Source organism: Dama dama, chromosome 10 (assembly GCF_033118175.1).
Source record: "Dama dama isolate Ldn47 chromosome 10, ASM3311817v1, whole genome shotgun sequence".
Taxonomy (NCBI): domain Eukaryota; kingdom Metazoa; phylum Chordata; class Mammalia; order Artiodactyla; family Cervidae; genus Dama; species Dama dama.
In genome coordinates, this window is record NC_083690.1 from 15,056,685 (window position 1) to 15,084,504 (window position 27,820).

Here is a 27,820-nt window from a genome sequence, read left to right on the forward strand (position 1 = left end):
GGAGAAAGACTTCCGGCACAAGCCGCAGTTGTCGCGTTTGTCCGGGCGGATGGCGGCTCCTCTGCTTCACACGCGGTTGCCCGGAGATGCGGCCGCTTCGGCCTCTGCGGTCAAGACGCTGGGCTCGTCGAGGACCGGGTAAGAATCCAGAACACTTCCTTCTGCGCGTCCGGGACCAGAGCACTGGACCGGGATTAGGGGAGCGGAGCTGAAGGGTCTGGGCCAGAGCTCATGGGAGCCGAGGGAAGAGGGTCGCTTTAGGTCGTCAGGAGTGAGCCCGTGCCCCTTAGATGAGTAATAAAGGTGGGAGAGGGGCTGGGAAAAGGAACCTCCTCGGTTCCAGAGTCCCCTTTTCTCCCCACTGGGCTCCCTCATATTTTTCCAGGCCTGGGTACTACATTATACTCCTTTACTCTTCTTCCCTCCTGCTTCTTCGACTAGATTCAAACAAAGATACTTGGGCTATTTGGATTATTAGCCAAATGATGCCACCGATGGCAGATTGTGTCTTTATGTTTTTGTTTGCTTGAAGGTTATTTTGACGCACGTTTGCTTAACAGTGTTTTATATCTAGCGCAACTTTTAAAACCCGTTAACTCCCATAAAACACTTTGGGGTTTAACCTTGAGAGTCTTTCAGTTCAGTTCAGTCGCACAGTCGTGTCCGACTCTTTGCGACCCCATGAATCGCAGCACGCCAGGCCTACCCTGTCCATCACCAGCTGCCGGGAGTCTACCCAAACCCATGTCCATTGAGTTGGTGATACCCTCCAACCATCTCATCCTCTGCCGTCCCCTTCTCCTGCTGCCCTCAATCTTTCCCAGCATCTGGGTCTTTTCCAATGAGTCATCTCTTCGCATAAGGAGGCCAAAGTATTGGAGTTTCAGCTTCAACATCAGTCCTTCCAATGAACACCTAGGACTGATCTCCTTTAGGATGGACTGGTTGGATCTCCTTGCAGTCCAAGGGACTCTCAAGAGTCTTCTCCAACACCACAGTTCAAAAGCATCAATTCTTTGGGGCTCAGCTTTCTTTATAGTCCAACTCTCACATCCATACATGACCACTGGAAAAACCATAGCCTTGACTAGATGGACCTTTGTTGACAAAGTAATGTCTCTGCTTTTTAATACGCTGTCTAGGTTGGTCATAACTGTCCTTCCATGAGAGTCTTTAGCAGGATGTTATGTTTTTTTCACTGACCTGTTTAAAAGAAACAAACTTTGTGAAACTCTTGGCATAATATCATAATTTTTTTTTTAAGTACCTACTTTGGATGTTATAGTTGGGGACAGTATATCAAAAGAGACAATGTCCGTGCTCTCAACTGAGTTTAAAGTCTAAGGAGGGAAAGACAGTAAATCAACAATAATTTCAGATAGTGGTAACTACTGTGAAGAAATAAAACAGGGTGATGGTAGGGGAGGGGGAGAGCATGGGTACTTAAGATTTCTGATGTGGAAGGCCTCTCTGACATTTGAGCTTCAACTTGAAAGAAGACAAGGGTCCAACCATGTATGCTGGTTGAATGAGTGTTCATTCACACTGGAGAATGAGTGTTTCTGACAGAGGGAATAATAAGTTATGTGGGAATCTGATTCGTGAACTTGAATAGCAGAAAGGACTCTGGCTGCAGTATGTAATGGTTGGAAGTGAGGTCAGAGAGATAGGTAGGGGCTAGATTAATGTAGGACCTTGAAGACGATAAGGAATTTAGATCTTTTTATTCTAAGTGAAGTAGGAAACCTTTGGAGAATTTAAGCAGAAGAGTAGCATGATCTGTCTTTTTTAAGTTTAAAAAAAAAATACTGGGTTGCTGTGAGCTTTCTCTAGTTGCAGCAAACAGGGGCTGCTTTCATTGTGGTTCGCAGGCTTCTCACTGCAGTAGCTTCTCTTGTTGCAGAGCACAAGCTTTGGGGGGCCCAGGCTTCAGTAGTTGTGGCGGCTCATTTAGTTGCCCCTCGACACATGGGATCTTCCCGGACCAGGATTCAAATCCATGTCCCCTGCATTGCCAGGCAGATTCTTAACCACTGGGCCACCAGGGAAGCCTGTCTTTAGTTTTTGAAAGATTTTTAGATCACTGAATGAAGAATGCATTGATGGGGGATTCAAGTGGGAGGAGGGAGGCCATTTAGGGGACTTGAGCAGTGGTCTCACTGAATAATGTTGGATATTATAAATTTTATTGTTCCTTGTCATGTACTTAATGGCTTGATACTTTGGGTTCTGTAGGCTTTCAGACATGCTCACATTAGAGAATGATTTCTTCAGTTCTCCCCCAAGAAAAACTGTTCGGTTTGGTGGAACTGTGACAGAAGTGTTACTGAAGTACAAAAAGGTAAGAGGGGATAGTGAGAGGTTTGGTGGGTTTTTCCCTCAGATTTATTGAAATGTAATTGATGTATTGAGGTTTGATTTTTGGTGGTCAGAATACAATTATGGCTATTATACTAAAGACCAGTAGACAAATAAGATGGATTTTCGATATCAATATTGAAGTCAAATCAGTTTAACAATAGCATGGTGCTGTCAGCTCACAATTAGAGTAGTAACCCCTTTTCTGCGGTTTTATACCTTCAGATGCTTTATTTAGCTAGTGTCCTTTAAAATCTTTAGCAAGTGGTATAATTTTAAAAAACCCATTAGATTAGAGCATTTTATTTCTCAAGTAGTTACATAAGCATTGCTTTGGGATAATAAACCATCTCTTTTAATGGGGATATCTTTGGGCTTTGTTTCTGTGTTAGTTTAGAAGCGATTCTACTGTGTCTCAGTGATGGTGGGAAAATGTGCATTCTGTTTACTTTCATGTGTGACCTGCATTTATATCCATCAATACGCATGGATACTATCGTGGTCAGATGTCAATACACAGGTGTACACAAGTGTACCAAAACACGAATGGCCTGTTGTCATTTTCTTCTTTCCAAGTCCCCCTAGCTACAGTAACATGATTTAAAAAAATTTTATAGCCAGGATTTTGTAATCCAGAACTGAAATGTCAGTGTTAAAGTTTTCTTTTTGTGATAGTTTAAAGTCCTGCTGTTGGTCTTCGAAAGGGAAACCCAAGCAAGCAAACATTCATTTTTTTCCCCTTCTTCTTAAGGGGGAAACAAATGACTTTGAGTTGTTGAAGAACCAGCTGTCAGATCCAGAGATAAAGGTAACTAATTCTGTGTTTGATTATTAGCAAAGTTGTCACCACTTTGTAGAGATGTTAATCCGCACTTTTTGTCCTATTCCATTCTCTAGAGCTTACTTTGTGATCCTGCTTTAATGGTTCTCAACCAGGGGCACTCTGACCCCTGAGGGAATTTAGTAATGAATTGGGGACATTTTTGATAAGGGAACAGTGGCACTGCCATGCAGTGAGTGGGTGATAGGGGTGCTGATGAAAACCATACAACACATGTAGCAGCCCTTAACAACAATGAATGACCTGGCTCCAAATCCCAGCAGTCCTGAGGTTGGGGAACCCTGCTTTAATTTCCCTTTTAGAACCCGTCTTCTATGCTGCATCCAACTCTCATGTCTCTTCAGTGCTAAAACAACAAAATGAAACCAACAAACGACGACTTGTATTTCAACCTACTACTCTGTTTCAGTGTTTTTGGAAATGGTTCGAGATATGTACCCGTCATGTAAATGTTATTCCCCCTTTCTTCCTTTACTGCCCAGTTGTGGGAAGAATGGCCTGTTACTGTGGGCGGTGGTGGTCAGATTGCCCGGGATAGAAACCTAGCTCCATTGTGTCCCCAGTGTGTGATCTTGGGCACGTTCTTTAACCTCTCTTCCTCTGTTTCCCTCCTTGTAAAACCAGAGAAATAAGTTCTTTAAGCGTAGAGGTCTTTCGAGGATCCAGTGAAAGCAGTCTCTGACTCAGAGGACTTTGTAATTGTTCATGTTGACAGTCTGTACCTTCTCATTCATGTTTAAATCCACTGTGAAGTCCACTGCTGTGTTTACTGTGACAAAGGTTACCAGTGAGTTCCGACATGCTGATTTCAGTGGACTTTCTCTTTCAGCCCCATAGTAATTCCTTGTAGCAATTTGTACAGTTGACTGCCCATTTCTTAAAACCTTTCCTTCAGTTTCTTTGATCTTCCTGTCTTCTTATTGCTTATCTCTCATCACTCTCTTGACAGGTTCTTCATAAATTTGGCATTGATTGGATTTCCAAGCTTACCCCCTGTCCTCACTTTACAGATTCTTCCTGTGTGATTCCTTATGTCCTCGTTGCTTTGGGATGTATCTGTGTCCTCATAATATAGCTATTTGCATTTATAGATCAGATTGCTCTTGTGGGCTTCAGGCTTTGTTCTTTCTTTTTAAATTTTAATATAATTTATTTTTTTAATCAAAATATAATTGAATTACAACATTGTGCAGACTTGTTTCTTAACCGCAAACCCACAGGTGTTACAGGTGCTGTGGATTTAGCATTTTCTCTCTTTCAAATCTACTTCTACAGGCTTTATGTGCTTAAATGATTGTCTGTCTCGCATACACGTCCCCTCCACCCCTTATATCCTTAACAGTGCATCTGAGTCATCTCTAAAGCACATTCTAAAAATGCCACTGCCCTGCTTCATGCCCACTGAGGAATAGAGGACCAGCCCCTTAGCATGGCCTGAAGCAGACTTGGAGTATTCAGTCTCACTAGATACTCTGTTTCTTGAATTTGCCACTTTATGGCTTTGCATTTGCCTTTTCTTTCTGGTTGTGAGAGGTTCTCCGTATCCACTCTGCTTGCTGCCTGTCTGAGCATGGGCTCTGGTTACATCGCCTCCCTCTCTTACTGGCTTTGTGATTGAGGGCGAATGACTGCATTTCAGTGCCTAGCTGTCCCAGCTATGAACCGTTGGTAGTTCTACCTATCGCGTGGAATGTTAAAAGTCTTAGAATAGTGCCTTGCACCTAGTCTTGTGTTAGTGTTTATTATTATTATTACTGTAATTATAAAACCACTCTTTGAGACCCAACTGAAATGTCATCTTCACTAATGAACGTTCCCAGATTTTGTCTTCGTTGTGCCTTCATAATTGTGCCTTCATTCAGCCCATGCCCCACACTACCAGCAGATCTCTAATTAGAAGTGTGGCTTACAAGGACTTCATTGATATGTCTCGTCCCTCTTTGCTCTCCAGATTTATCTGTTGGCTTGCTTGTTCACGGTATACTCCAGCCAGACTGAACTGCTCTTGGTTTTCTGAAGACATGCTTTCACCTTTGTAAACTGTAGAACCCGTGAGAGTACTCAGTCTGTTTAAAGACAGTGGAAGCATCACTTCCACTTTAAAGCTTTCTCTGACCTGTGCCTTCTCTGGGTGCACATTCTTTGTGTTCTACTGTATTTCATATCAGCACATCTCCAGGGAATTTTTACAGACCTAAAAATCACAGACTAAGAATTTACAGACTAAGAATCATATCAGTTATGTTTATGTTAGTTCAGAGGAGTGTTGATATAATTTGCTTCTAATAATTGTTCAGTACCACAGTCTCTGACTGGTTTACTTGAAAACTGGAGCATTAAATGTTGTCCTTGTGATTTTGTTGCACTCATTTTAGTGGGAAAGTGACAGACTAGAGCTAATTTTGTATGTAACTTAGCTTGGGCTCTCTGCTTCAGGTCTTGTTATCCTTAATGAATGTGGACACTGTGAAGTTGCTGTAGTGCAAATGAGTTGTGACTTTATTTTGATTAATTTAGACCCATTTGCAAGTTCAGTTAAGAAAAAGTTACATTGATTGATGACTCTTGTTAATCACCTTAGACTGAATATTATGCACATGCTTGCAGGTCATCGTGAGTATAGAGAAAGTAGAGGTACCTGTTGGTCTCTGTGGCCTTAGAATATTTGGATCTGTTACAATTCTTCACTTTTAAAAAGTCACAGGTGTCAACATTTAACATTTGAGGTGTTCTCACTTTTCTAGGGCAAGCAAAAATGATTAGAATTAAATATTGCACTTGATTCCTTTCCCTGATATCAATTACTATTTTACTTCTTCTTCTTTGTTTTTAGAAAAAAGTAAAATTTATTGTAACATCTTTTTCTGCTTTGATACAAACTAAGAAATCTTCAACCCAATTTTGGCTTAAGTCCAAGTTTGTGACTTTTCCCCCCTAATTTAAATATTGCCGATAGATGACCAATGCCAGATAATATCATTTCTCTGTTATTTTAGAGGTCTTGTGATTTTGAAAATACTTTTCTTTTTTTAACTTAAGGATGACCAGATCATTAACTGGCTGCTTGAATTCCGTTCCTCCATCATGTACTTGACGAAAGACTTTGAGCAGCTTATTAATATTCTGTTGGTAAGTTCACCATATTTCAATGACTGTTACATGTAATTCAATACTTTGAAAATAGTATCTGTTGAAAATAGTATATATTGTATATATTGAAAATAGGATATATTGTATCAGTAAAATGTTTCTTTTGTCTTTCCCTCCCATCTCTAGAGATTGCAGTGGTTGAATAGAAGTCAGACAGTGGTGGAGGAGTATTTATCCTTCCTTGGTAATCTTGTATCAGCACAGACTGTCTTCCTTAGACCATGTCTCAGCATGATTGCTTCTCATTTTGTACCTCGTAAGTCATTGCTCTTTGCTTGCTTCAAGTTTTCTTTTTAAAAATATCTCTGTTTGGAGAAGGAAACGGCAACCCACTCCAGTACCCTTGCCTAGAAAATCCCATGGACGGAGGAGCCTGGTGTCCATGGGATATCTCAGAGAGTCAGAACTGAGCGACTTCACTTTCATCAATAAATTACAATTTTCAAACTCAGAAAAAAAAAAAAATCTCTTAAAATGGCTACCTTCCCACTGTATTTTGGAGATTATGCCACCATGGACGAGTCCAGGATGCTTACTGGAGCAGCAGTAGTTCTGGTACTTGTCTGTTTCCTGTAACAACCTCCATGGAAGTGTCTAGATTTATTTGTTGCTGTGATTTTTATGGATTTAATTTGCTTTAGTGAGCTTCTGGTGAAGTCTTGGAACTCAGGGATTTTTAGCTGCTTAAACCTCATGACCACATTGTAACTTTTATTGTATTAAGTTTGGACAACAGAAAAATTGCTCTTTTTATGTAGCTGTTGCTTGTTTAGATCCATGTTAAAAGTATAACATATTTTCTTTTTTCCTCAAAAGCCCGAGTGGTTATTAAAGAAGGTGACGTAGATGTTTCGGATTCTGATGATGAGGATGAGAGTAAGTACAAAGAGGATTAAGCAAAGGCCACCTCTTGTGTCTGAGCAAATGCGTGCTGACCGCTCAAGTATCCTGGCTCCTCCAGGACTTAGTCTCACAGGCAGATGGTAACAAAGAGCAACCTTTGGTGGGGTCTTTTTGTTATACTTAACAAAAAGAATATCAGTTATATTTAACTGATTACTATGCAATCAGTTGCCACTACTGGCATTATTTATAGTCTTCATTGATAGTCTTGGAGAAAAGTCTTGAGATTATTATTTTGCTGACATGTGATTATTTAACTGACAGATGGTTCAGTTTTGGTCAGCAGGCGATTTTAGCCTTAAGCAGGTAATTTTTCAGTTTTCAGTTTTCTACTAATGCTCATGCTCTCCCTTTTCACCTGTAGATCTTCCTGCAAATTTTGACACCTGTCACAGAGCCTTACAGATAATAGCAAGATATGTCCCATCGTGAGTATACTTCAGTTACTTATTTTTGTATTGTGGTGTTTGAGTCTCAAGAAAATTATGATCAGTTCATAGAAAATTATAAAACATTCACAGCATCAAACCTGAAGTTGTATGCTGCATGTTTTTGTATCTCGTTGCTGTCATATCACAGTTTAGAAAAAATGGCATTTCAGTTCTCTATGCATTGTCTTCAAATATTTTTCAAAACCTGAATGCCAAGTCTACTCTCCAGCTCTTTATAGTGGTTGGACGTTTGTTTTTAACTTCACAATATCCAAAAATTTTCAGTGAGAAACCCCTATGTGTTTTGTGTCTTGTCTTATGAATAAAAATTAGTTCTATATGTAGGTTTCTTTTGGAGGGGTGAACTTCAAATTCCCCCAGTAAGTTTAGCACATAAGCTAACTTTAAAAAGTCCAAGTTGATAATTTTTTCTCCTTTTAAAAATAACATGTGTAGTGGGAAGTGTTTAGATTTTAAACTGAAGGTCTTTGTTAAAACTTTTGTAGAAAAGAAAGGATCCTCCTTTAATATGCTGATGATAGGAAACTCAGTAGAAGTTTATTTTTCCCTAAGTTGTTACAGATTTTCTCTGAGGTGTTTTCACTTCCAGTTGCTTGAGGTAGGAGTCACCTTTTGCCTCTTGTATTCATATTTGCTCTTAGAATGGAAATGTTACCTTCTGAGAAAGTCTCGTTATCATGGATTTATTGAATTTTTTTTTTTTTTAAATAGCACACCATGGTTTCTTATGCCAATACTGGTGGAAAAATTTCCATTTGTTCGAAAATCAGAGAGAACATTGGTAAGAAATCTTTTCATGGGGGGAAATAATGGAAAAGTTGTTTTGTGTGGTTTAGTTTTAGGTGAATTCAGGTCTTTTTCTTCAGAGTTTTGTCTGCTGAATTTTAAACTCAAGACTAAGAATTGGACTCAGATTCCTTTCTTAGCAAGCCACTGACTGAGGGTTCTGAGTGCCTTTTCTCTTACTCCTGTGTGCGTGTCAAAGGCAGAGTCCATTTCAGAAATATCTAGATAGAACTTAATGTTAACATAGATAGGAATTGCTGGAAGATAACAGTTCATTTATTACCAGTTGTAAACATGCCTTATTTGAAGGCAGAACCTTCTGTTAATGGAGTCTTGGAAGTCTTTTGTGTAATATTTAGATCATCTGTGTAGCTTTCAATAACTAACAGTGGTTTCCTTCTAAATACAGAATATTTTTTCCTAAATAATGTATTACAGGTATTAAATAAAAAGTTAATAGCTTTTGCTGATATTTGTGAGAGTGTGCTTCAACTGGAGTGTTATAAATTCTGTATCTCTTATGAACATAGACGCAAAAATTCTCAACGAAATACTGGGAAACTGAGCCTAACAATATACAAAAAAGAATTATGCACTGAAATTTGTCCTAGGAATGCAAAGTTGATTTAATACTCCCAAAGCAATTAGTATAATAGGCTGTATCAGTAGAATAAATGGTAAATACTATATGATCATCTTAGTAGATGAAAAACACCAAAACCATTTTGTGACAAAAACAGACGAGAACACCCTCAGCCTGATAAAGGGCATCTGTGAAACAAATCTGTGAAAAATTCGAAACTGTCTTTATACTCAGTAGTGAAAGATTGAAGGCTTTCCCCCCACAATGAGGAACAAAACAGGGATGTCCACTTTTGCCACTTCTGATCAGTATTATTCTAGAGTTTCTAGCCAGGGCAGTTAGGCACGAAAAAGAAAAAGGCACCCAGATTGGAAAGGAAGAAGTAAAACTGTCTCTTTTTGCAGATGACATGATCTTATATACAGAAAAATGCTAAGGAATTCACAAGAACACTAGTTCAGTATAGTCATGGGGTGCCAGATCAATGTGTAGTGACTGGTTGTGTAGGACAGTGGGGAAGAGAATAAATAGTCTTTTCAACAGTTGATTCTGGGACAGGAGTACGTTCATATGCCAAGAATGAAATAGGACTTCTCTTCACATTATATGCAAAATTGAACTCAAATTGGATAAAACTGTTAGAAAAAAATGTAGGTGAAAATATTTGTGATCTTAGACAACAATTTCTAGATATACCATAAGCAGCCACAGCAAGAACAGTTAAATTGAATTGCATCAAAATTAAAACCTGTTGTGCTTCATAGTCTTCAAGAAAATGAAAAGACAACTTAAATAATGGAAAAATATTTGCAAATCATATATTGGATAAAGGATTTATATCTAGAGTATTTAAAGAACTCTTAACTGACTCAATAATAAAAAGTCAAATAACTCAATTTAAAAATGGACAAAGAGTCTGAATGGGTATTTTTCCACAATAGATATACAAATGGCTAAGGAGCACATGAAAAACTAAACATTAGTCATTAGGAGGATACAAGTCAAAACCACAATGAGATTCTGCTGCTTACCTACTAGGATGGCTGTACTCAAAGCGATAGATAATAACAAGTGCTGGCAAAGATGTGGGGAAACCAGAACCCCCCACGCTCTGGTGGGGATGTAAATGGTAGATGGTGCAGCTGCTTTGGAAAACAGCCTTACAGTTCCTCATAAAAGGTAGAATTGCCATATGAACCAGTATTTCCACTGCTCCCAAGGGAAATAAAAATATGTGTCCACCTAAAAATTTTTGCATGAATGTTCAAAGCAGCTTTACTCGTAGTAGCCAAAATATGGAAGCCAAGTGTTTAGCAGCTTAGGAATAAATGGAATGTGCTATGCCTGCAGATTGGAATATCAGTCGATAATAAACGTGAATGGTTTACTTGCTGCAACATGAATGAACTTTGAAAACATTATGCTGAAACACCACATGTTGTAATATTCTATTTACGTGAAATATCTATGCTAGGCAAATTCATAGAGAAAGAAAGTAGACCAGTGGTTACTTAGGGCTGGGAGGAGGTACATGACTGGAAGATATAAGGGTTTTTTTTTAGGATGATGAAAATGTTCTGAAATTGATTATGGTGATGGTTGCACAACTCTGAATAGTTGAGAACTATTGAATTGTACACTTAAGTGGGTGAATTATGTATCAACAAACTTGTTTTAAAAATACTGTAGGAGTATATAAATCACAATTATGCTGATATTGGGTATATAAACTGTAGTTTCTGTGTTGCTTGATAATCTTTTTTTCTATCTTTTTGTGTTTTAGGAATGTTATGTTCATAACTTACTCAGGATTAGTGTGTATTTTCCGACCTTGAGGCATGAAATTCTGGAGCTTGTTGTTGAAAAGCTACTCAAGTTGGACGTAAGTATTAGATAACCTGTTTTCTCTTCAATTTTCTTTTCCCAAATATTATGTTATAATATTTGTTATAATAATTGAAGCAATAGTAGCAACAATAGAAGAGAAGCCACAGTTCCACCTTTGATTCATTGAACATTTCTTAAACATTTCCTTTGAACATTGGTGTGTTATTGTTTATAGACAGTCCTATCTCTCATGGATGGGGAACAAGGCATTAATTAGACAGTCATGTAAGTGGAAAAGTATTGTGGTAAATGCTGTGACTGGAACACATGCATTATGAGCTAGAAAACCTGTTGTAGTCAGAAGTTGGGAAGACATTCCTAGGAAGTGACCTACAGTAAGTTGCAGAGGGAATGAGAAAGTGGTGGATTCTGGTGACACATGGAGGAAAGGGCCTTGACTGGATTGGAAGTAGAGGAATGAGGGGTAAGGGAAAGGAATCCCTCAAAGGTAGCTCCGTGTGGAACGAAAGCCTGGTGTTGCCATAACAGTATTAAAAAATGTCAGGAGGAAGTTGCAGGATGATGAGTTCCTCTTTGGATGGGTTGAGGTGCGGGTGAGGGAGCTGAGTGGAGAACAGTCACCAGGCAATTGAAGCTGCAGTTTGAGGACTGAGAGCAAACCCAATACGAGAGAGAGAAGGTGAGATTGGAAGTGGGAGGAAAAGCAAGAGTCTGGACACCCAGGGAGGATCATCTGGAGGAAGGCAGGCTTCTCTCAGCAGCATGAGACGTTGCTGGCCTTCTTCAGGAGGTTGGGAAAAGCAGAGTCCTTGGGTTTGGTGTTTCAGAGGCAGTCAGTTGCTGCAGAGAGCATGGCTGATTAGAAAGTGGGGCTGCTGGAGACCTGGTGAGGGTTTGTGGTGTAGAGAGAGGATGAAGCAGGGGTGAGAGGCATGTTTCAGGGTTGAGGAGAGGAGGTTTGTGGACTAAGGAGATAGGGGTTGATGGGAAGCACGCTGATCCTGTAGCGGGAAGGGAGTTCTAGGAAAGACCAGAGGTTGGGTGGGCTGGTGCATTGTTCACTTGGAGTCAAACCTCTCTGGTCACCTGCATCCATAATCTTTATAAAGTCCTTCTCTGATGTATGCTTATGGAACATTTTAGAGTACATTTAGGAAGAAGGTCATGTATATAGATATGTTAAAAAGGCATGTTTGAGTGGTATGTTAAACAAGCTACCTGGAGGGTTATATGCTAAAATAAATTTTCAGTAATTCAAAATTGACTTTCATTTAATATTTTCTCGGTTGATTGATCGTGTGCTCTTACACACCATGCATATGCCTGTGCCTAGTAAGTGTGGGGTAAATGTTACATTTTGAAGCTATCTGATATAGACCAACATAGCACAGTTCGTATTGATTTTTATGAAAATATGTACTACAGGGTGCTTGATTTACAACCTCGTCAATTCTCTCATGACCGAGTTTCATTTATAGGTTCGTGCCATAATTGTGTATTGAGTTACAGTGCTGTATAGGGCGCTAGTGTGGATATCTTTAGAACACATACATTAGGTGAATTTCCAGTCCCTGAATACTGTGGTTGTATTTTACATGTTTTTATTCTTTTTTTTTTCTTTGTTATGATGTAGGTGAATGCATCCCGGCAGGATATTGAGGATGCTGAGGAAGCAGCAGCTCAAACTGGCGGTGGAGCCGACGCCACAGAAGCCCTGTTTAATATGGTCAGCATCTGTGAATGTAGTCAGACATACACAGCTCACAGTCCCAGAGGGTGGCAAGAGACAGCTAATGGCTCCTCACCTTTTTCAAGGCTTTCGGTTAAAGCAGTAGTTCGGCAAGCTTGAAAATGATTCCTGAAATGGGTAGTTTGCTGCCTTGTTGCTTATCGACTAGTAGAGTTCATTTCCAAGGCTTTGGATTTGGGTTTGGTGAAGTCTGTTTCCCTTTTATTCTTCCGTCTGCTCCTTAAGTTTGTTTCTGTGCACCACGTATTGTTTGTAGAGGAGTGATCCATAGAAAAGCACATCAGTGGGATTTCTGTGTTTGCAAATTGTGTACCTTCACGCAGTGCTTCTCTGCTTGGAGTTGTGTCTTGAGTTGGGTTCACCGGGGGGAGCCTGAGATGGAGATTCAGGTGCCCTTGGGACACAGGGTGTGGGGAAGCAGGAAAGGGCGGGGAAAGGAAGGAGGTGAGAGTTGGGTTTCGACTGGAAAGTCACTGCAGCCTGATCCGCGCCCCGCCCAGGAGCTCTGGGGCACGAGTTACAGGACGGAGTCAGTCCTCCGTTGAGACCAGGGGGATGGTCTCTCGCGACCTCTTGTCAGTTACTCGGTCTGATTGCGGGGGGTTGGGAGGGGCCAAGGCAGTTCTCTGGAGAAGGGGGCAGTTGTGAGTTGGCAGCCAGTGCTCATAGCAGCTGAGGGGGTGGGTGCCCTGTCCCAGGAAAGGAAACCTGGCACCAATAATTTGTGCCAGAAACTGGGGGAAATCTGTGATGTTTGCGTGGCTCTTCTAAATGAGAATCAGAGACTGGATCTGTGCTTTCATGTTGAATTCCAAGGGTGGTTCTGATGCATGCCTCTGGTTGCAAGCCCCTACCTGGAAAGATTTCTGGGTTTTCTCTTTATCTTTTAAAGGAAACAGTTACCTCAGAGTTTTCTCCCTAAACTACTTTTACTGAGTTTTTATAATGTCAGTTTTTACAATGTCAGTTTTTACTTTACCTTCAAAGGATGAAGATGAAGAAGCTGACCACGAAACCAAGGCTGATCCGGGAAGGCTCGATCAGATGGTCCATCCTATGGCTGAACGCCTAGACATCCTTCTGTCTTTACTCTTGTCCTACATTAAGGATGTCTGCTATGTGGACGGTAACAACCTGTAGTAGTCACAGCTGTGATGCGCTGTGCTGGGTATTTTTCATCCTGATGGAAAATCACTATAAAAATCCTTGTTTTGAGTATGAGGAAAAGAAAGTTTAGAGATTGTTTGCCAACATGATGTAGCTTGAGAATAGTGGGCCTGGGACCCACACTCAGTTGTGTTTGTCTTCAGAGCCCTTGGTGATCTTTTCACTGCCTACTGTATTGAAAAATTATATATGGAGTTTGGACAGTATAAGGTGGACCTCAAGTTGGAGACTTTTAAAATTGGTATAGTGGATATTTTGGAGAAGGAAATGGCAACCCACCCCAGTACTGGACAGAGGAGCCTGGTGGGCTACAGTCCATGAGATCGCAAAGAGTTGGACATGACCAAGCATATGCACACATAGTAGATATCTGGGGCTTTTCAGGTGGCGTTTGTGGTTAAGAATGTGTCTGCCAATGCAGGAAATGTTAAGAGGGCGCGAGTTTGATCCCTGGGTCGGGAAGATCCCCTGGAGGAAGGCATGGCAACCCACTCCAGTATTCTTGCGTAGAGAATCCCATGGACAGAGGAACCTGGCAGGCTACAGTCCACGCAATTGCAAAGAGTCGGACACGACTGAAGCGAGTTAGCATGCATGCATGCACACACTTGGTGTTACGTTTGAAATTTAGAGTCTGGGTACTTTTGGTTGTTCCAGGTGTTGGTGGACAAATTGATATGTTTCTTGCCCTAATGGAATTTTTAGGTTTTTAGTCTAGACACTTTGCCTCGAAAAAAGCAGGTTTTTTTCTATTTGCATTTCTCAGGTTTAAGAATGAAACTCAACCACTCAGAACAGTAGGGCTTGAATCTGAGTTGAGTATGTTACTACTTTAACTTTTTTGCTGCTATAAAAGTAATACATGTTGGTTGGAAGATTTGGAAAATACAGGAAAGGATTTTTTAAAAAAGACAGTTTATGTGGTCACACTCCTATTTGGAGAACCATTATTAGCATTTTTGTTGTTGTTGTTGTTCTCTTCTATTTGCATGGGTGTATGTGTTTTTCTCAATGGATTTGGGTAATCACACTATATATAGTATTTTATAATCTTCCCTTTTTACCTCTTATGAACATTTTCTCATACAATTCACGGTTCTTCTAAAAATAGTTATTAATCATATGGATTTAACTGGTTCCTTATTTTTTTCCTCCCCCTGCTTTATTTGCCATTATGAGTAACAGTGTAATGAATATACTTCTACCTATATTGTCACTTGTTTGCTTGTGATAAATTCCTAGCAGTAGAACTTGTAAATGTGTAGAATCACAGTGGTATGTGTGAGATGAGGGCCCACTTCCTTACCAGTCCTGGATTTTTATAATTAAAATGGAAACTCTGTACCAGATAAAGATGGCATCCTATGCCCCCACCCCCCGACCCCCCGTTAACTTCATGGATGAAGTATTTCTTAATGGTCTTGTTTGCTTTCTTAAAAATGTGGTAAATGAAACTGGTGGCTTGAAAATAATGTCTTTATAAAACTGAAATGCCAAATTTTCTTCACAGGTAAGATTGATAACAACAAAACAAAAGATTTGTATCGAGATCTCATAACCATCTTTGACAAGCTCCTGTTGCCCACCCATGCGTCTTGCCATGTGCAATTTTTCATGTTTTATCTCTGTAGCTTTAAATTGGTGAGTATGTCATTTGCGTTATCGTAGCTTTTGTTATTCTTGCCCCAAATTTTCCTTAAAAAAATGAGGGGTGGAGGGAAATGTTGAAGAGGGACCATGAATTGAATGTTTCTTTGTCGTGAGCTCATCTTCCTTAGCGCCTCTAGTGAAATAGAAAGCCCTTCTCAACCTGTGGAAGGAGGAGAGGGCGTTGCTGCCTCTCAGCTGAAGCTGTGCTCTGAAAACGTCATCTGCATTTGGTCCACTCGGTGGTGTCCTTCCCTTTAATTCAAGCCTTCACTAAAATCTCATATGGACACATTTGTAAAGCAATTATGTTCCAATTTTTAAAAAACCTCATGTATAGTATGTAACTTAATTTTTTAAAATTCTGTTTCAGTTGATACTAACAAGCCCAAACTAAAGTTTTAATCCAGAATTTTAAAACTTTAGAGTTTGTTTTTCTATTTTGAGAACAAAGCAAAACAAAAGAACACAGGACTCTTCTTTGCGCTATTTCATAGCTTCCTAGTCCTAGTCTAGGAGAGTGCTGGTCATGGGTGGGAAGGTTAAACTCAATCTGCCCCAAAGCATATGTTAGTAGCTTTTGAAAAGAGCTGTTTGAGAGAAGTTGGAGGTTGTATTCTTTGTTGAAAAGAAGTGAATTGGTCAGTTTTTCCCCTGCAGTTAGCATAATTAGTCAAATATCAACTGTACTTTAATCCTCATTTCTGTTTCTGGTTAAGTTTGTTATGTGCAGTTTGGAGGGTACGGCAAAAGGGATTCCCATGTGAGTGTGGATAATCACTGCTTTCTGGTTATGGCTAAATGTCAGAATCATAGGGCTTTATTTATTTATTTTTGTGGCTGCACCTTGGCAGAGAGAGCACTGAGCCCTAACCCCTGGACTGCCAGAGAATTCTCACTTAACAGAGCTTTTAAAAATTGCTGGATCCCAGAGTCCTGTCATGAATGTGTGGGATTCCAAAGCCCTAAGTCTGTGGAATTGATTCTGATGCTCAGCTGGTTTTGACATCCATTGAATTATTTAAAGCTGGGGAATTCCTTTTGTTTTTGATAGTATTATCTCAGAGTGCTTTCAAAATAAGAACCATGATAACCCTATTCATTATTTAGCAGTATAACTGAGATACTGGAGCTTTCCCATGTTGGTGAGTTAAAAATCTTAGAATTCTGCTAGCTAGAATATCTGAAGCATTAGAAAAAGAGGAGACCAACACCTTCTCTTTTTATAGGGATTTGCGGAAGCATTTTTGGAACATCTCTGGAAAAAATTGCAGGATCCAAATAATCCTGCTATCATCAGGCAAGCTGCTGCAAATTATATTGGGAGCTTTTTGGCAAGAGCTAAATTTATTCCTCTTATGTAAGTAACCTGATTTTCCAAGTGCTTTTCTTATCATGCTTTAAAAAAGAATATAGTATTGTCGCAAGTCAGAGAAATAACTGCCTTATTTTTGTGGCCTGTCTTTAAAGTGAAAAATTTGTTTCTCCATTCTGTGCAAGATGTTTATATTTCCAAGAGGTAATTTCAGAATAAAATGTCTCATTTTTAAACTGTAAAACCTCACATGCAAAGCTTTTGTCACCTGTATCGTTGCACTTGAACATGAAGATCCGTTTGTCTTCACGAATGGTGTACAGTGTTGTATACTGTTTTGATTCTTTTTATAGGTTTGTCATTTTTCATTTGCATTCCGAATCAATTGTATCTGTTAAAGCTGAAGAAAATAATCCCCTTTGAAGGTAATGGATCTATTTAGGAGGCCAGTGCTGGGCCTGTTTCTTCTAGTGATCCATGAAGATATCCTTGGGCCAGAACACTATTAAAAACCCTTCCCTTAAAAAAAAAAAAAAAAAAAAAAAAAAAAAAAACCCTTCCCTGACAACTAAAAGCTGTCTGGGCATTCTGTCCTAAATTGTTGACCACAGGATTTCATCAGAACCCCCAGGGGATAGTGAAGTCAGCTAGGCGGTTTTTCTCTTCTGAGATGTGGGTAGACATGCCTCCTCTTTGACCATTTTCCCTCAGGAGGACTGGGAGGCCATCGGAAAAGCCCTTCTGAGTTGACCAGGAGAAACTGTTCTCCAACTCTTGACACTTCAGGCTGCCTTAGGGGCCTTCCTGTTGTTCATGGAAGGTCCACATTCTTGACTCTGTAACGGAAGGCTGCCTTTCCACCTGCGCATCCTTTCCTTTGCTTGCTTCTCCTCTGTGACCGTGGGTAATAGATAAAGAAGCCAGTAGACAGACTTTTCTTGGTTTGCAGTGAGAGGCAGTTGTGTGTTTTTGTGTCACTCTAGTGTGTTATGAAGCAAGTGAAGTTGACTTGAGTTTCTCTTTTCTCTAGTACTGTAAAATCATGCCTAGATCTTTTGGTTAACTGGCTGCACGTATACCTTAATAACCAGGATTCAGGAACAAAGGCATTTTGTGACGTCGCTCTCCACGGACCATTTTATTCAGCCTGCCAAGCTGTGTTCTACACTTTTGTTTTTAGACACAAGCAGCTTTTAAGTGGAAACCTGAAGGAAGGTCAGTGATATGGGGTTGATGGATATGAAACTGGATTTTCCTATGTACTAGTTACCCTTCAGAATGAAGACTTATTACTTTTTTGACAAAAATTGTTTGTTAGAAAACTGCATGTGCACTCAAGCTTTTACAAATAATTTCTAGCAGCTTGTGGGCCCCTAAAAGTCCCATAAGCCTTCTTTTTAACAGTCGATGGATTTGTGATTGAGAAGCTCCGCTTTAGAAGGTGGCAGCAGGAGTCCTTGTCAGGTGTGAGGTGTGGCTCAGAGCTTCTGATCCTCAGCCCCCACCCCGTGCCGCCCCCATCCCCTCCCATCCCATCCCATCCCATCCCTGCAACGGCCCAGTGAACTGTGGACGTCATCCCTGCTTTACAGACGAGACCAAACCCCAGGGAGGTAACTTCTAAGAGTTAAAATTTGAATCTACCAGATGAAGCTTGTTTCTTGGGTTAGTATATTACAGTTGAAGGTAGTCCCCAAGAACAGCATCAGTTAAGTCAGTTTAAGTTGTTTCAGTTTCATGAATAACTCACATGGTTTAATAGGCTGTTTCCTCTAAGCCAGAGAGTCTCAGACTCTGCACTGCTGATACCTTAGGCTGGATAATCCTTTGTTGTGGGGGCTGTCCTGTGTATAACAGGGCAACTAGCGGCTTCTCGTGCTCTCTACCCGCTCGATGCCAATACTACCCCTGTGCATCCTCTGTTGTGACAACTAAAACTATCTTCCAGACACTACCAGATGTTCTCTTGGGGGCACAGTGGCCTTTAGTTGAGAATCACAGCTCTAAACTGAAGCTTGTACATGTTGCATTACATGCACTTTCTTATATCATGACTACTGCTGAAAAGATAGGGGGCTTAAAAATAGGTGTATGAACGGTAGTAGGACAAGGTTTTATCACAAGGTAAGTAAAATCAGTGCTTTTCTCTGTAAAAATAGTTGCTAAGAGTCTTAGTTAAAGAGGATCTATTTCTTGTAAGCCTTTACATTATTGCATTTTTAGTCACTTTTATAAAAATATATACATCAAAGAATCTCCTAACAAAAAATATACTTAGGCACAAGTTGGTTTGCTCATCTCTTAGAATAAGGGTGGTGGTCTTTTTAACATAGGAGAGAAGTATAGTCATTGATTCTAAGACAGTATAGTATCTACCTAATTTTTCCTTCCGCCTCCATAGTTTTGTTACAAAAACAAAACAAAAAAACCCCGAAATACAGTGAATGCACACTTGAAAAATAGGCTCAACTTTACTGATAATTTAAGATGTGTAAGTCTTGCTGTTGGTTTTGTTAACTGTCATATTGGTGTGTATATACATGTGGAATTCAGGAAGGAGAAATTGCATACTGTACAGTCATTACCTCAAGGGAATGGAGAATTCTCTGTGCCCAGCTGCTTAATGATTCCATGATTGCTAGCAGAAGTCAGGTCACGTGGTCTGTGTTTCCCTCTCTGCAGTCAGCATGTGCTGAGCTTGCATGTATCTGAGTTCCAGATTGTCTTACAAGCTCATAGCCCACTAGGAATGTCTCTTTACTTTCCTGGGTCTTTAAAAGAGTAAACTCTTTTCTTTAGAAAAGTTGGTTTGGTCGTAAATGCGTGTGGTTAAGATAAATGATGTTTTTTGGGCTCTGCACTATGTGAATATCTACATGAACCTGTAAAGCATTTGTGCAAATACCCTTTTAAAATTTGTGCTTTTTTGATGTATAGAATCATGAGTGCTGCTTAGACTGTTGTGTTTGTATCTTTTAAAAAAATTTTTTTTTGGTTTTTAATCAAAGGTTTGAGGTACCTTCAGAGTCTAAATTTTGAACGGATAGTGATGAGTCAGCTGAATCCTCTAAAGATTTGCCTGCCCTCGGTCGTTAATTTTTTTGCCGCAATCACAAAGTAAGTTCTTTTACTTAAAAGTAAACTTATGTTAGTATTGTAAAATTCCATTAAATTCCTGTGATATTACTTAACACAATTCATGACAAAAAGACATTTAAAAACCAGTAACCCAGTGCCTGCAGAAAACACTGCATTGAAGGTGTTGTTTTTATACTTTTGGTGGCATTGGAAATTGCTACTGCTTTTTAATCTAAAGAGGATCATTCAGCAGAAGCTCAGGCACTTTGAAGTAAGCTCACAAGCCAAGAGGTACAAACCACAGATGTTTATGAGAATGACTCCTATAATAGTAATAAAAATAGACTAGACATGAGATGAACATCCAGCAAATGGGGAAATGGTTCAGTGGAGGCTTTGTGGCCGCAGCTGATGCATGGCGTGTTGTGTGCCAAGCGTGGTTCTGATCAGCAGTCTACACAGGACTCGCTGTTCCTCACACGTCCTGTGACTGTATCACTAACCGCTGTTTATAAATGACAAGGTGGGGCCACAGAGAGATTGACTGTCTTGGGAGAAGTCATGGGTAGACTGTGGCAGAGCTGAGGTTTGAATGCCGACAGGCTGGCTCCTTTGTCAGCATTCACTGAACTATCCTGCTTTGTGTAGAAAGTGAATTGGAGACCTTGGGCCTCTAATTAGGATATTGAGGACAGAAAGAAGAAAGTGTTAGTCACTCAGTTGTGTCCGACTCCTCTCAACCCCATGGACTGTAGCTCACCAGGCTCCTCTGTCCATGGGGTCAGATGATAGCTTTAAAATCCTCAACAGATGGTGCTATTAGAAGACAAAAGATAATTTCTGCTCCCCTAGTCCCCTTTAGGGAGAAGGCAATGGCACCCCACTCCAGTACTCTTGCCTGGAAAATCCCATGGACGGAGGAGCCTGGTAGGCTGTAGTCCATGGGGTCGCTGAGTCGGACACGACTGAGCGACTTCACTTTCACTTTTCACTTTCATGCATTGGAGAAGGAAATGGCATCCCACTCCAGTGTTCTTGCCTGGAGAATCCCAGGGACGGTGGAGCCTGGTGGGCTGCCGTCTTTGGGGTCGCACAGAGTCAGACACAACTGAAGCGACTTAATAGCAGCAGCAGCAGCAGTCCCCTTTAGACATCAGCAGCCTCATTTTTCCTTCAGTGGATATCTAGTCTAAAGATTCCTCTCTCTCCTAAGATCTCAAAAATGATAGTAAAAAAAAAAGAGAAACCAACCAGCAATAGTGCCCAGTGGGTGGATGTTTCTAGCATGTTGCTGGAAGATAGCCTCTGGAAGAATAAGGATGGATGGAGCAAGGCAGAGACTGCTGCCTGTAGAGCATGTGTGGGTAGGAGTAGGGGCGCAGCTGAGGGGCAGGCTGGTCACAGAGGCTCGAGGATTGGGGCTGGGGTTAACGGCGGAGGTGAGGAGTAAGACGGGAAGGTGCGAGCAAGAGGTGGGAATGAAGGTTTGTGTCAAGGAACTTATGTATTATTCTGTAGCTGCTACTTCTGCATACTTATTGAATTAACCATGTTGACCCATGTGGCTGTATTTTGATGTTGACTGCTGTGTAATGTTCTCGTAATTTTAAAAAACTGATTCTTTGTTGGGATTTAAACTGCCTTGGTTTTTCACTGTTGGGAACATGGTTGTGTGTGTCCTGGCGCACAGGCACAGACTCCTGTCACTCAGAAGTGCAGTCGCCAGGCGATATAAGTACACACCTTCAGTTTTACCAGATACTGTGAAGTGCAGTTTTGCCATATTACCTTCCCACCAAGAGTCAAATATGATCCTTGGCTAATGAAACCGAAACGACCATGTGGTACTTAAGATTGCAGTAATGACCTGAGAGCCTGAGAACAGATGCCTGAATGAGTACCGTGGGAGGGAAGCAGGGAGCCGGGGGAGTTAGCAGAAGTGAGCTAAGTCCTCATCTCAAAGAAGTGGCCCAGTGAATGATCTTGAATTGCTAAGTCATAACCCGTAGAGGGATTGACCGAGTCTTGGTCCCATGGGTTTTAATTTCAAGGTCTTCTGTCCCCTTAAGGTTTTCACCCCCTATTCCTTTCTTTACCATTTTCTGAGGTTGTGATTCAGTAAACTCCATGTCTCTCCCTTAGGACCTGTCTTAATTTCTTCAGTAGCCAAGTCTCTCCATCAACAATGTGTATTTTCTCTCAGTGAAACCCAAAGCCCTTTTTTTCACCAACCCACTAATTCTCTTGCAAACAGTGAAAATAAGAAGACAGCTACATAATTTTGTAAATGATAAGAATTACCTGTGAACCCATTCGTTTTCAGTGAGTGGTGCCTATTAATAATCTAAGCCCACTCTCATATTCTTAACGTGATGGTACATTTTCTTCCTCCCTCGCCAATTGTAAATAGTAGGCCCAGAGGACTGTTCCCAAAAAGGATTACTTTCTACTTTACGCTGTTTTTTCTTGTAGTTGTTAGTTCAGTAGGGTCTGTGTGTTGGGGTGGTTGTCACACAGAAACGGGCATGTCCATGCAGAGTAACTGGCACGTTAATGCTTCTTTCGGTGTTGGTTCTGTTCCAAAGCAAATACCAGCTCGTCTTCTGCTACACCCTCATTGAGAGGAACAACCGCCAGATGCTGCCCGTTATCAGAAACACTGCTGGGGGCGACTCGGTGCAGACGTGCACGAACCCGCTGGACACCTTCTTCCCCTTCGATCCTTGTGTGCTGAAGAGGTGGGTGTTACACCGTCGACCTTTCAGTGGTGAATTTAAATGTGGTGTGTGTATGCCTTTCCCAGGATCAGCATGTAGTGTTTCTTGGTCGTGAGTGGCTCTTCTAGCCTCTGATGGGGTCTTGTGGTCTCCTTGTGTGTATCCCAGGCCCAGTGTGGAGAAGCCGGTTTGAGGCTGCTGAGGGTCTACCTCAGTAGGAGCCCAGATTGGTACCAAGGGGTTTTTGTTATCCTTGAAACTTATTGGTTTGAACATAGAAGAGGCTGGAGAAGGAGGATGCTGCCTTGTCTTTGCTCATAAATTTCTCCCAAATGACTCATTCCTTCTCCTGGAGACCACATCCCATAGTCTTGCATGATATAAACAAATGCCAAGTGATTTATCTAGATGGGTAATTATAGAAAACCCCAGGCCAGTCTTAACATCTCATATATATAAGGAAGCAGAATTTCTGTTATGACAGTTTGTAACTAGCAGCAAAGGAAGTTCTAGAATAATAGAGTTTCACCTTCAGTTTGAACATACTATAACTCACTGTCAATCTTTGCACAGTCGAAGTAGTTTTCACTTGAAAAGATGAGAAACAGTAGGTGTAATACTCCATCTATGTGAGTGGATGTACTCTTACAAAGAAGGAGCCACATTAGTTAACAGATCCTGCATGGGATATTTTTGGACACTGTTATTTGAGTTATAGTTTTTACTTTCTCATTTTGGATCTTGTGAGAAAAGAGCTAATAAATATATGACTTTTGCTGTAGTATTTATTTAATTTGATTTTGAAATGTGATCTTTTTGACAGGTCAAAGAAATTCATCGATCCTCTTTATCAGATATGGGAAGACATGAGTGCGGAAGAGCTTCAGGAGTTTAAGAAACCCATTAAAAAGGTAAATAAAGTTGTGATTTCAGTACACTTTCTGGGGATCTCCTATGTGGCTACAGATCACAGTAAAGGAGTTAAAGGCAGTGTTACCCTTGAATACTACATTTGTTCATTCAGCCGTCACAGAACAGCAGACTCAGGTTATGTTCTTATGAGAAGAGTGTTTGCCTTTTTTTGTTTGTTTGTTAAAGATTTATGTATTTATTTTTGGCTGTGCTGGGTCTTTGTTGCTGTGTGGGCCTCCTGTAGCTGCGATGTGCAGGGGCTGCTCTTGTTGCGGAGCGTGGGCTCTAGGTGCTCCGGCTTCAGTGGGTGTGGCCTGAGAGCTTAGTTGCTCCGAAGCAGTGGGATCTTCCCAGACCAGAGATTGAACCTCTGTCTCCTGCATTGGCAGGTGGATTCTTAACCATTCAAGCACAAGGGAAGTCCTGCTTGCTTTTTAATGAATTGTTCAAACCAGATATTTCACATACTAACTCTGGGACGTGAAGGATAATTAAAAAATCGGCTTAACAAATTTAGATCTTTACCACTTGATAGTTACCACCAAGAAACAGTCTCAAATTTGCTTATTGCTGAAACGTCCCCAGAAGTTCACACTAATTTTGTAGGTCTTCATGAATCAGTGGTGAAGATAGCAATGTCGCCATCTGTTTCTTTGTTGCACATTTGTTTCTTCATTAAAAATCAGATTTAATATGCCTTTCTTTTTCATAAGTTATCATTGGAATGCTTTTTATTTTTTCTTTAAATTTTACATTTGAGGAAGGTGGTTATTCATTCCATGTTATGTTAGATTGAGCAAGAGTGATATATCGTGTTACCTGTCCTCCTTGAACTTAAAATCTGTTTAAAAAAATCAGATTTTAAAGAGATGTTCACAACGTGTCATGAGCAATTGTGTGTGAGTGGTTTGTAATAAAGAAGTATGCATCAGAGTTAACCTTCAAAATGGAGATTTTTTTTCCTTCACTTTTTTTTTCTCGAGAAGTAGCACATTCCTGAGGAAAGGAATTCCTGAAAGCATTTCAAACTGCTGCTTGCAATCTTGTTTGTAATCTCTGTTTTTGTGCAGGAGGTGGTTGAAGATGAAGAAGATGATTTTTTGAAAGGTGAAGTTGGAATTACACCGAGCTCCTTTGACGCGCATTTCCGCAGCCCTTCAAGTAGTGTGGGCTCCCCACCTGTCTTATACCTGCCGGACCAGTCCCCCCTGGTCACACGGATTTGTGACTGAGGCTGACGTTCCTCCCGTAGTACCCTTCAGTACTGGCCTTCATACTGTCTGAGTGTTTCTTTGAACTCGAGCGAGTACATGCTTCAGGCATCTTACTTTCAAGTTAGACTTACTCTGGTGTCTGAACAGACCTGGTTGGGTTTTTTGTTTTCTTCTTGTTTTCTTTTCTGTTTTGTTCCTGTGGAGACTAAAGGAAAAGACAGAGTATCATGTGCAATATTTTTACAGTGGAGTTGATGATAAATGTTGAAAGCTTGGCTCATACTTACAAGACTTTGTTGACATGATATCTTTTCACTGAAAAGTCCTCTAGGACACTCTTTAAAGTCTTCAGAATGAGTTTAACTATTTTGGATACACTGTGTACCCTCTGCTTAATTGCATTTGTGTTCTGGAGTTTCAGTGCGGTGCAGGGAACATAGGACAGATGGGGGAGGTGGCCAGGGCTGGTCCTGGATGCTACAGGTTGGAGCTGGCGCTGAAGGAGATCTCCAAGGACTTCAGAAACCAATAGACGCCTGGAGGGAAGAGAGAGAGGATTTAGAGAAGCAGAATCAGACAGATTGTACATTTGTGAGTGTAAAAATGGATTTAAGAGGAAAAAAGGAGTTCTGGGTTAATGTAATTCACATTGACTAAGAGACGGGTTGAACTTTTATAAAACACAGTATTTTATCTTGAGGCTCCCAAGAGTGCTGTTAGAACTGGAACTACTTGTTCGTAGTGGAATGTTATGTTGGTCACTGAGAATTCCTTTGTCCAAAAGTGGGGGAAGAGAGGGGATTTTAGGTTATTTGATGGAATGGTTTTGCTAGCAACAAGAGACCAGGGTTACAACGCAGTCCCTGTCTACTGGCTATTCATCGTATCATGAATTCCAGCTCACTGAAATCTTCCTCTCTTGAGTCTCTTTTTGTATTTTTATAACCAAACACTGAGAGAGAGGAGGCTAAACAACATTGCTGCATAACAGACTTACGCAAGCGCTGCTAGAGTCATTTTGAAGCTCCTGCATATTTTAGCTTCATTTGTTATCTGTGTACTTTTTTGTTATTTGTGAAAATGGACATCTTTAAATATATTTATTTTTCTGTCACTTTTCCTATTCTTTATTTAAAGTTAAGTGATATTTTCTTGATCACAAATATTTTGTAATGAAATACTTTTCTCTTTCCTAGGGCTTTGTATGCTCTTGTATATTACATTGATGGCAATGTAGAATTTGCAGTTTCAGTCTGTAAATATGTTTTTGAAAAACAAATTTTTATTGTTTTAAAAAGGTTTGGATATTGGTGATTTTCTTTTGGTGACTTGGTGGAAAGTCCTTTGAGAGCCTTTAGGTTCTCTTTTTAACTGCTGACAAAAAGATGGGATTTTTGTATAGTGCATAAAATGAGTGATTGGAAACGTGTCCATCCATGGAAATTAATGGTGAGTGGAGTCTTTGTGGGTTGGGGAGTAGTTTTAATGTAGAAGGATATATTTATATAGAAATCTAAAGTTTCAGAGGAGTTGGAAAAAAAAATCTGTTGTGAGAATAAAACAGTGACGTGGTTAACTTGGAACTTTTTTTCTTACACTCTCTGAGCTCCATTTTGAAAATCAAAGTGGAAGTTAATAACTACTTCATGGTTGTGAGGATTTGATGAACATTCACGTAAAGTTGGTTGTTTCGCCACCTTGGGTAAAGAGAGATACCCCGATAAAGAGGCTTGTCACACAAATGTTCTTTTGATTTCTGTGTTTTTTTTCTCAATTGATCTACTGTATTAAAGCACCATTTTGCAATAGAAAACTGAAATTTAGACTTTACTAAACTGATATTTTATTAAAGAGGCAAAAATAACTGTCAGTGTGTCTGCAAGTTATTGTTTAGTCACTAAGTTGTGTTTGACTCTTTTGCAACCCCATGGGCTGTAGCCCACCAGGCTTCTCTGTCCATGAGGTTTCCCAGGCAAGAATACTGGAGTGGATTGCCGTTTCCTTCTCGAGGGGATCTTCCCAACCCAGGGATCAAACCCACGTTTTCTGCACTGGCAGGAGGATTCTTTACCTCTGGGGCACCAGGGAAGGCCAGGTTGCAAGTCCTCAGAAATAGTTGCATATTGGTGATGAGGATCGCTTCCGGGTGCACCTAGAGGGCATCCCACCCAACCGGTCCAAGGAGAACAAACACTTCCCAAAAGTTACAGGTTTTTAAGGAACATCTGTGAAAAAAAAAAAGTTGTTTAATCTCCTTTGGAATTATGTGAAAACAAAGAATTTTTCTATCCCTCTTACTCAAAATCAGGCTTTCAGTGGAGTAGGAGTCCCAGGGTCCATCATTTTGTCTGCCTGCTACGGGCAGGCCTTCTTTAATGAGAAGTGGCTAATTCTTACAGATGTGAAAAGACTTATAAAGTGTTGAGGGTGTCAGACCTGTCTTTCTGAGGAACTATGTGACCCTGAGCAAGTTACCTAGCCTCTCTGAGCTCCACTTTGAAAACAGAAGTGGAAATTACTAATAACTACTTCATGGTTGTGAGGATTTGATGAACGTTCATGTAAAGTTTCTCACCACCTTGGGAGAAAGTTACATAGGAAGCACAGAAAAGTCTTTTCAAGGTGAAGATAACTTCCATTTCTCCCATGTTTGCCTATTTGGTACCAACTTAAGCAACCTGGAACAACAGACTGGTTCCAAATAGGAAAAGGAATACATCAAGGCTGTATATTGTCACCCTGCTTATTTAATTTATATGCAGAGTACATCATGAGTAACGCTGGGCTGGAAGAAGCACAAGCTGGAATCAAGATTGCCGGGAGAAATATCAACAACCTCAGATATGCAGATGACACCACCCTTATGGCAGAAAGTGAAGAGGAACTAAAAAGCCTCTTGATGAAAGTGAAAGAGAAGAGTGAAAAAGTTGGCTTAAAGCTTAACATTCAGAAAACTAAGATCATGGCATCTGGTCCTATCACCTCATGGGAAATAGATGGAGAGACAGTGGAAACAGTGTCACAGACTTTTTTTGGGGCTCCAAAATCACTGCAGATGGTGATTGCAGCCATGAAATTAAAAGACGCTTACTCCTTGGA

The 27,820-nt window shown here is 40.4% G+C and overlaps 1 protein-coding gene across 1 annotated transcript; it reads left to right on the forward strand.

Moving 5' to 3' along the window:
- RRN3 (RRN3 homolog, RNA polymerase I transcription factor) lies at positions 1-26,585 on the forward strand. Its single transcript, XM_061152884.1, has 18 exons — positions 1-138; positions 2,236-2,341; positions 3,110-3,166; positions 6,239-6,328; positions 6,476-6,605; positions 7,166-7,225; positions 7,617-7,680; positions 8,416-8,485; positions 10,857-10,955; positions 12,555-12,647; positions 13,659-13,797; positions 15,349-15,479; positions 16,715-16,845; positions 17,831-18,015; positions 19,809-19,917; positions 22,464-22,616; positions 23,419-23,506; positions 24,578-26,585. The coding sequence occupies exons 1-18, from the start codon at positions 50-52 to the stop codon at positions 24,737-24,739; spliced, it is 1,956 nt and encodes a 651-aa protein (XP_061008867.1). The 5' UTR covers positions 1-49; the 3' UTR covers positions 24,740-26,585.
- The last annotated feature ends 1,235 nt before the right edge of the window (positions 26,586-27,820 follow it).